The sequence below is a fragment of the Fistularia commersonii genome, chromosome 22 (assembly GCF_037954325.1).
Source record: "Fistularia commersonii isolate RoL2024-O1a breed Wild chromosome 22, RoL_Fcom_v1.0, whole genome shotgun sequence".
Taxonomy (NCBI): domain Eukaryota; kingdom Metazoa; phylum Chordata; class Actinopteri; order Syngnathiformes; family Fistulariidae; genus Fistularia; species Fistularia commersonii.
In genome coordinates, this window is record NC_141305.1 from 13808635 (window position 1) to 13818591 (window position 9957).

Genomic DNA, 9957 nt, shown 5'->3' on the forward strand with positions numbered 1-9957 from the left:
AAATAGTTGTATTTAAAAATGGATCAAATGAGCCAGATGATCACAAACCAACAGAACTGTCAACTCAGATCTACAAAGATTTGTCTCCAATTTGTCTTTAATAACAGTGGTTTACCCAGTATTCTGATAGGATTTAAAAGAAAACCTAATTATTATTAGATCGTATGAGCTTACATTCTTACTGAACTTGTATTAACAAAACAATGCTCTTATTCTCCAAAAAAAATAAAATACATCTGTATTCCTTGCAACATTAAATGAATGAATATATATGGTCACAGATACTAAATAACTGACTGGGGTCCAATAGTGATTGACTTTTCGAGCACTAACCTTCAAACAGTAGTGCAAAATCTTGGCAACATCCTTGGAATTAATGCTCAAGTACTTTTTGGATTATTTCAAACAAATCGGAGGGACTTTGAGGCAGCTTTTGGGTCATTTTACCGCTTATGTCACAATAGTCACTTCTTCTACCCTTTGCTTCTTTCGTTTTCATTCATTCACTCTTTAAAGCATTCTTTCAATCTTCTCTTCCCATCACTCTTCTCACATCTGTCATGCATTTCCATCTCTGTCTTTATTCACCCAGACCTGCAGTATGTCCTTCCCATCTCTATCTCTCTGTTTTGTCAGTCTGTATCAATCATTTTCTCCAACCTAGCATACAAATCATCTTGCACCCCTTGTTTGGCCTTTGCTACCTCTTCCTTTCCTTGGCGCTGCATCTCCCTATACTCCTGTCTGCCTTCTTTAGTACCCTCAAGGTCCCACTACCTCTTTGGTAGCCTGTTCCTCTGTACATATATATTACTGCACTTACTCATTCCACCACCAATTCTCATTTTTACTTTCCTTCTAGATGAGTACTCTCCTACCAGTCTCCCTAATAACACTAGCTGCCATTGTCCAGTCATCTGGAAGCTTTCCCTGACTTCTGAGAGCCTTTCTGAACTCCTCCCTGAAAACCATACAACACCCCTGCTTTTTCAGATTCCACCACTTCATCCTTTATTCTGCCTTTGTCTTGTTCATCTTCGTTGTCACCACACTCATCCCACAAACCACCATCCTAGGAGCATGACTACATTCTCACCTACCATTACTTTGCAGTCACTGATCTCTACAAGATGTAGTCTACTTGCGTGCTCCTACCTCCACTATTACTAGTTACCCTATGTTCCTGTTTTTTCTGGAAAAAAAATATTTACTGCAGCCATTTCCAGTCTTTTTTCAAAGTCTACCACCATCTGTCTATCTGCATTCCAATCCTGGATCCAAAACCTGCCCATCACTGCTTCCTCACCTCTATTTCCCGCACCAACATGTCGACTGAAGCCTGCCCCCAATTACCACCCTCTCTAGAATATTCTGCATCACTTCATCTAACTTACTACAGAATTTTTCCTTCTCTTCTAACTCACATCCCATCTGCGGGGCATAGCCACTGACAAAATTTAGCAACACGCCTTCAATTACTAGTTTCAGACTCATCAGTCTATTGAACACTCTTTGCACTTTCACAACCTTCTTAACAATCCCCTCCGTCAAGATAACTCCTGCCTCATTTCTCTGTGATACCATATCAAAACCATGTTAGTAAAACTTAAAGTCTGCTCCTAAGCTTCTAGCCTTGTTTCCACTCCACCTGATGTCCTGGACACACTGTATATCCACTTTCCTTCTCTGCATCATGTCAACCAACTCTCAAGCCTTTTCTGTCATCATCCCAGCCTCCCAACCTTCAAAATCCCACTCTAGGTCAAAACTCCTGCCTTTTCTTTTCTCTCTCTGCTTTGGAACACACAGTCCTTCTCGCATTCTTCCACCCCAGTGGTTTAATTTCCACAGGTGCCCTGTAGGACATCGGCGCCAGTGGCGGTCGATGTTAACCAGCAGAGATGATGGAGCAGAAAGTTTCAGCGACTCCACGGCAAGAACAGTGGAAGAGAAAGTGAAAGCTGGTGCTGGCCAAGCAGGTGGCAGGGAAACATGTGGTCTCAAATAGCAGTGATTGTGAGCACTGCTGTTCTAACGATAGTGACGTTTCAGTCCTGAACACACGGTTGACCAGCCAGACCAAATTGATGAAAGTTGTTAAATGAGAACTCCTCTTTCTGGGCCGGACAATGTTTCATCATTCAGCATATACACAACGCATTGTGTTTTCACCGACCAAGAAGTGTGGATTAAAAAAAGGAATGTTAGAGGACAGATTGTATGAGTGTATTGCTGGACAGAACTCCATCATCACTGTCCATTTCTTATTGCCTGTTTTAGTTTCGCTCTTCAAGCCTCTCATCTTACATGGCACCCTTTAACATCGGCGGCTTACATCATAACTGTGCCAGAGATGTAAGGGACAAGAACTATTGATCTTCTTCTTATTATAAAATTCCTTTGAGCTTTTCCCTTCAGGAATCGCCACAGCGAATCCACCTTCTCCGTCTTCTCTGAATCCTCCTCTCTCACACCAGCTACCTTCGTATCCTCTCTCACTACGTCCATCAATCTTCTCTTTGGTCTTCCTAGGGACCTCCAAATCCAGCATCCGTCTACCTGTGGAATTTGAAACACAACTCAATATGATGTCATAGCGTCACAGTATTTAATCCGTTGTAGTGAGTAACAAATCTTGGGGCTTATGTCATGTTTAAATCATAATGCTTGTTTTCTGTGATGTTGGGGTTGCTGGGAATGATGTCGGTGTGGTTTGGGGTGCAATATTTTTTTTTTTTTTACCTGGAATTGAGCGGGAACAGTTGGTTAACTTGCAGACTCGTGTGGCGTGGCTCCGGCCAACAACAGCTAGACGTTTTAGCGTCACCCGGGTGTTTCCCTGCCAAAAACGCAACACCATCATGAGATAATGCCAGACGAACAGATTGTTTTTTTATCATCTGTCACTACCTGAAGTCACCGTGAGGAGTCAGGCTGCAGTGATAGTACGAAACTATGAAAACAGTGCGTGTGACCCACATGACAGTTTGTGCACAGGATGTGCAGGAAGTGAGAGTGTGCAGTTTAGTGGGCCATGAACTCATAAATGGGTCCCGACCGAGGCCACGCCCACTCATCTCCTATTGGCCGCCTCGCTAGACACGTCACGCTCCCCCTCCCGATCATTTAAATAGCCGCTTTGCGCAAGTTGATGAATAGTGTCGCTGTCAAAAGAGTCAGAGTCGACGGAAGGCATGTTGACATACTCACCGCCGTCACAGGGAGCGATGAGGCAGAGGAGCCGCCTCATGTTTCCTCCTCTCCCCTCCGTCTAGTTACTTCTCGGCCGGGCTCCGTGTCGGAGAGTTTCCCCCAACTATCCCCGTCCCAGGAATATACGCCGCGTTTCTTTGCCTCTTCCTGGAACACCGCGGAGCCCTCCGGGCGTGTCGAGGCGTTTCTGACATCAGTTTCCACTTTTGTAAAGTTCAACGCAGGTGGAGGAGGCTTCGCGACACTTCCACGCAGGTGGGAGCAGCTCGGCTGAGGCAAAGGTAACGTCTTTTGCGTGTCTTCCGCTTCACGCGCGGGTTCCAAATCGCCGAGGCTCGTGATGACGTCACAATCGCGGTTGCAAAAGTATTCAAGGTGAAACTTGGGTAAGAATAACCGTGTCTTTCTAACATTCGGTTTGAGAGCAGGACTCTTCCCGTTTGTTGACTTCCCCCATTTCCAAAGTAGACGTCAGAACTTCATGTTAAGCCTGCAACCTCCGCCTGCGAGTCAGTGAAAGGTTCGCATCTTTTTTCATTATTTGGATAAATATTCTGTACGTAGTGGAATATTGGCTGCACATGCGGGGGCGTTGGCGGTTTTTGCATGACTGTATTTTTGTGTCCAGGCCAACGGGAGCTCTGGGTGTAGGGGTCACCGCAAAGTTGGGTGTCCTTTATCCTACCGGCCTAACCTACAACCCCGATGGTTTTCCGTGTTGCAGGAGCCGCGGAGGGCCCGCGTCAACATGGTGAACAGCCAAGCCTCAGGCGTACCAGCAACCCCCAGGTCCTGTGCAGGATGTGGGGGGAAGATCGCAGACCGCTTCCTGCTCTTCTCCATGGAGCGATACTGGCATACTCGCTGCCTCAAGTGCTCTTGCTGCCAAGCCCAGCTGGGGGACATTGGCACCACCTGCTACAGCAAAGGGGGCATGATTCTGTGTCGGAGCGACTACATCAGGTGAGGTCTTGAGATGAGCGGAAGCTGGTAATTATGTTTATTTTTTCCATTCGGAGGCGACCCAGCAATCTGTGTTTTTGTGTTCGCAGGCTGTTCGGGCACAGCGGGGCATGCAGCGCCTGCGGCCAGTCGATCCCGGCCAACGAGATGGTTATGAGGGCACAGGGAAATGTTTACCACCTCAAGGTAAAGCCCCCAGCGCTCACATCAGCTTGTTCAGTCTCCCGCTGCTTGTTTGACAGAAACATCTGGGATTTGGTGCAAAGCGACAGGAGGATGCGTTCCCACATTACGTGTAGAGGAACAAAATGTGCTCTCCCTTTTTCCTGAGCACTAAGTACATGCCCAAATACATTTTTTTACACATTAAATTATAACATTACATTGTTCCCCAAGTATCACCACCCTCGGACGAGATAGAAGATTTTCACCTTTCTTTTGCTGTTTTGACTTGATTTTAGAGTAAAGGTTGCCCGAATTTGGTTCGATGCCAGCTGGATTATTTTGAATGCTTGTTTGTCTGCTTTAGTGTTTCAGCTGCGCTACGTGTAGAAACAGACTGATGCCCGGAGATCGTTTCCATTACATCAACGGGACAATCTTCTGCGAGCACGACAGACCCGGCGCTGCCCTGCTCAACAGCCACCTGCCTCCACTTCAGAGCAACTCGGTGTTGACAGACCAGAAGGTGAATAGCTTGCACTGTGGCCATGGTGTACGTTGTCTTCCCGAGAACTTGGTTAACTGCAGAAAGATGCAGCCAAGCGGGTAAAGAAAAAAATTTGAATTGGCACTCGCAATACGTGGCTAATCGTGAGTACGTGAGTACGGAGAGATCTGCGAAATCTCAGCAGATCAAGTAGAAAGAAGGAGGGGTGGCCTTCAGGAACAGCATCGTCGTTACTTAAGCCGAAAGTTTATTCTCTCAAGAAATGTCTGTTCCTGACTTTGAGTACCACATTTCAGAGCAAATTGAATTATGTGTAAGTCAAGTTGCTTTATAAATGATTTCTTACAGATACATTACGTCATCTTGCAGACTATGATTCATTTTGATTGTTTGAAATAAGCTTTATTTTGAATCAAATGCTGCATTACGATGCTCCTTACATGTTCTTGCATGAGTATTATTGCCATAGCAATGAGCTATTACTCCATTCTGTTATTCATTCTTCAAGATAATATGAATTTACTATATTTATGCATATCGTTTTACTCGATGAGCTAGAACACGTCATAGATCAATGATTCTGTTTCTCCTTCGACACATGAAAAATAGCCATTATGGAGACAAATCAGTCACACAAATCATAGTTTTGTTGTGATTTTTATTGGTATTTTAATGTACACTACGTAGCGATCGGTCACAAGTACATCAATTATCAGTGAACCAAATGACATTGAAATGTCTTTCCTCGTTCAAATTTCTTCACTGGGGATCAATAAAGCCTTATCTTAATTAAAAAAGGATATATTTGTATGAAGAATTTCAGACCAAACCTTTTTCCTACACTGTATTTCTTTAATTTGGGCTTTAGCAAAAGTTAAAGGTAAGGGTTAGTAAAGCAATTTGTGTTACGTCATGGAAATATCTTCTTCTCCTTTGGGCTTTTCCCTTCAGGGGTCTCTACGTCGAATCCACCTTTTCCATCTAACCCTATTCTCTGGATCCTCCTCTCTCACACCAACTATCTTCATATCCTCTCTAGTAACATCCATCAATCATCTCTTTGGTCGTCCTCGAGACCTCCAATACCAGCATCCATCTACCAATTGATTCACTGTCCCTCCTCTGTCCATGACCCAACCATCTCTGACCTTCTTTCCAAAACATCTAACCATCCCTCTGATGGACTCATTCCCGATGTTCTCGATCCCGATCACTCCCAACGAGAACCTCAGCATCTTCATCTCTGCGACCTCCAGCTCTGCCTCCCGTCTTTTCTTCATTGTCAGTGTTTGTAGATGAACTCACCACCGTCTCCTCCACCTTTCCTTTCATTCTGGCTGATAGTCTTCTATCTTGTAGTGAGACTGACACTTCCAACGTGTTTTCCACACTCTACATTGTGGAAATATATAGATATATTTTTGATTTATTGGGTTTTATCAGATTGGATTATTTGGTTAAAATCAAATGAATGAGAAATCAGATTTGACTTATTAGTATTGTAGGAATAGTCCTCTTGGATATAGCTCGGTGCCCAAAAGAGTCTCCTGCTAGTCTACTAAAACACATGTATGACAGAAGAAAACACAGCATGTGTTACAGTAGTGTATCAGTCTTGTACGAAATGAATGGTATTGGAACAGGTGCATTCACTGCAATATCCTTTTCTACAAATGCTGAAATGCCATGTGATATTAGCGAATGAAAAAAGATGAATCTGCAGGAAACAGAAACTTTGGTAGTCGCATGACCAGATGACTGTAGTGTTCGAGCTGACATGTTTTAACTGTCTGCAGGTTTGCTGAGTGGCTGGTTTTTCCCCCCCGAGTCACCCCAGAGGCTTCACATGCTCTTCTGCTATTGTCACCGTCGTCGTGGATTCTCATCCTCGCCCCACATCTTTCTCTCTCTGAGAGGACGGGTTTTCAGCGAGATGTCCCGTCCCAGACTCTATACAAAGTCCCATTATTGTTGTATCCAATATTAAAGCTCTGTGCATCACGCGAGGACGTGCAGTGTGAATGGACTCCACTGAATTCCCTGGACTTGGACTGAGTCGCAGAACTTTGTCGAAAAGAGCCGGCGTGATCAACCGGAGGCCGAGTGAACAGTTATCGGACTACAGTAACAGTCAGTAAAGCCGAGTTGCATCGTGTTTTGAATGAACTTCTTGATCTCTCTTGTAAATGTTGTTCTGAGATCACTGGGCAGTGAATATAAATGAATTGGAGTGAGGCAAAAAAGAAACCTATGCATTCGCATAAAAACAACTGTCAAGGTGTACTCGATCCAAGAAACTTTTCCGAGGAGAACTCTGACGTCACATTTTTCAGACACCCTGCCATGGAACCACCCAGTGAACTTGCTTTTATCATCTGTAGAGGTTTATTTCTTTATTAGCTGCCTGTTCAGTGTGTGGAAAACAAAATGCGATTAAAATGATCACGTAGTGAGTGGAGGTGATTTTGAAGCCCCTTGGCGACACGAGGGGTGGCACTGCAGAGCACGGTACCTTGCATGGTGGATGCGTTGCTCCCTCTCACTCTGCACAGCCCTGTAGAGTGAAAACATGCCTGATTACCCCAAGGAATGGAATTAGGGAGCTTGAGCTTTGACCATTTACAGAAGCAATTAAACATGAGCCCTGTATCTGCTGTAGGAGCTCCTGGGGGTCTGAACTTGGGGCATGTCCTGTGGCTGACTGGCTCCATTGCTGCATGCCTCTAATAAAGCCTAATCTGGAAGAAGGCTAATTAAAGGGGAGTGGCCCCCTCTGCATCCAGGGCGTTAGAAACAATCTGATGTATTTACTGTTTACCGTGTTCCAATTAACGCTCCCACACAGCTTGGTTTGTTTCCCATCACAGCTCTTTGTTCCACTCCGCTTTCCACGCGGCCCCTGAAAGTCATCTCTCCGAGCTGCATCTAATTTGCTTTAATTCAGGTTGCCGTTTTAATGCTATGTAAAAACTTTAAGTCTCAGCGTTCCATCAGAGGTTGGGAGTTAATCTCTATGATAGCGGCGATGAGTGCGCGGCGTGCAGTTAGCAGAAGATAGCATCTGTTCCACTTTCACACCTTGCCTGCGAGCATGGCAGCCATCAAACTTGCACCTTAATGCGCTTAGCTAATTCGAAATGTCCCACTTGTCATGGTAGGTGCTGATACCGCATCAATTATTTATTCCATGTCTGATCAAGAGGTGTCACGCAAATTCATTAACGTATGCAAATGCTCACAATTACAATTATCTTCGTATCATGATGGTGAAGAAATAAAACCCCGGCACATTCCCGAGTCCCACCGCACCACGAGTTACACTTTGCATTCAAACTAATCAAGCCTCATCTGCCTTCTCCTAATTAGCCAGAACGTTCTCAGATGCCAATTAGCAGGTCTCAAGAAAAGGTTCTTTGCCATGAGGCGTTGTCTTTTATCAGAGCTTCTGCAGGTGTGCGGCTCACCATGTAGCTTGTGTCATAGGAGTGTTTATTCCTGCTAATTAATCATATTAACACATGCAGATGAGAGTAATTGCCTGAGCTCCTCCACCTCACACTGTGTGACGACACGAAACGATGCCAGGGTATTTTTACATGCTCATGATGAAGAGGGAGACTGCTGAGTGTCTCCTTCTTGCCCAGACACTCCTTTGATACAGATCCAAGATGGCTGCCTTCCTCGTGCCCCTTTTCCTTGTGACGGGATGCATCGAGGGTAGCCGGGAGGTGGGAGCTCTGTGTGCGGAAAACCGTCGGCCGATTTGCCAGCCTTAGCGGCTGCGAATACTTTCACAGCCACATTGTATCTTTGCGGTGTCCCCGGCTGTTTGTTGAATTTCAGCCACTTTACCGTTGTTCACATTTTTCTGGGTTTGAGCTCTCCAGTCACATCCTCCGAAAACTCAACGTCTCCGAAGACATCAAAATAGGACGTATTTGTATCATCATACATCGCTATTTTGTTCCTTTTTGAAAAAATGTTCAGAATGGCATCAGAATAATGTCCGGTTTGATTGATTTATTTATACGTTCTTTTTGCGTGCCCTCGGGACTGTGGATAAAATACACAAGGGCAGTTAAATGTTAATGTTAAAAAAAGTCTATTGGGAAATATAAGGGAAAAATCTATGTAAAATATTTTTGGAGAAAACAAAACACATACACTGTATCTACAATGCAAAACCTTGGAAATAGTCAGTATGGGTCATTGACACAGAGGTCTCCTAAATTTTATTTATTCATTTATTTTACTATCTTGTATATCTCGATTGAAATGTACGAATACCAAGAAAAGGATATGTTCCTTTCCTTCTTCTCTACTGGTCCCTTTAATGCATGCATCGCATGACTTCAGTCATGGTATTTAGTATTTTCTGCTTAAACCTCACATACACATACAAACCCTTATTATTTATCTATAACCTAATAAACTAAAAGTCTAACAAGAGAAAATATGCGAGGAAAGTGTCCAGATTCCAAATATACACAGTTGCAAAAGACGCTTTCTTTATTTCAAGACAGTGAATTTATGTCTCTGAAATGAACCAAGCTAAACAGTTTCGGCTCCCCACATTCTATGTTCCACCTTCCAGGATCCAGGTTCAAGGTTGAAGATAAAGAGTAGACAAGACTTGTCTCACAAATTCTGTTCAGATGAAGAGGATGGAGAGAGTGACCGAGGCAGGTTAAGGCAACATTGTTTTATGTAAGAGTACAGATGGGTGATATTTTCATTTGAAATGAATTGCAATATTCAACTTTTAGCGACCTTCACGTCTCTGTATCGACAAATGGACTTGTTATCTGCTGGGCTGAGATGTAAAGCATCAAATCAGGAGCCTGCTGTCGAACCAAACCATTACCAATAAAAATTCCAATCTACTCCAAATGCTTTGGATTATTTCTCGGTGACTGATGACTTGATATATAACCGAGTCCGGGAAACGGCCAACACATTTCCTTGACAAGTAACCTCGTTTTTAGTCTTTTATTTTGAAACGTCCAAGCAGCAAAAGTGCTTTTCTTAGTTCAGGCAACCAAACCGCTTGGTGAGGATTTTAGAAGCAAAGAATCATGGAAGCAAAAATGACTGCAACCGAGGTTTTGGTC

The 9957-nt window shown here is 44.0% G+C and overlaps 1 protein-coding gene and 1 long non-coding RNA gene across 4 annotated transcripts; one reads left to right on the forward strand and one right to left on the reverse strand.

Moving 5' to 3' along the window:
- Positions 1-2194: 2194 nt before the first annotated feature.
- On the reverse strand, positions 2195-2989 carry LOC147221767 (uncharacterized). The gene is made up of 3 exons (XR_015107877.1): positions 2911-2989; positions 2743-2839; positions 2195-2559 (listed from the first exon to the last, which is right to left on the reverse strand). It is a non-coding gene; the product is annotated as an uncharacterized LOC147221767 (long non-coding RNA).
- Positions 2990-3150: 161 nt separating this feature from the next.
- Positions 3151-7297, forward strand: lmo4lb (LIM domain only 4-like b). 3 transcript variants are annotated; one of them, XM_086169921.1, is made up of 6 exons: positions 3151-3599; positions 3682-3733; positions 3938-4176; positions 4266-4362; positions 4706-4864; positions 6643-7297. In XM_086169921.1, exons 3-6 carry the CDS (start codon positions 3962-3964, stop codon positions 6649-6651), a joined length of 480 nt encoding a protein of 159 aa, XP_086026047.1. In that variant the 5' UTR covers positions 3151-3599; positions 3682-3733; positions 3938-3961; the 3' UTR covers positions 6652-7297. The 3 variants fall into 3 exon arrangements, with proteins under 3 accessions (XP_086026047.1, XP_086026046.1, XP_086026048.1); XM_086169920.1 differs by having other exon boundaries at positions 3151-3494; positions 3642-3733; XM_086169922.1 differs by lacking the exon at positions 3682-3733 and having other exon boundaries at positions 3151-3494.
- Positions 7298-9957: the final 2660 nt, after the last annotated feature.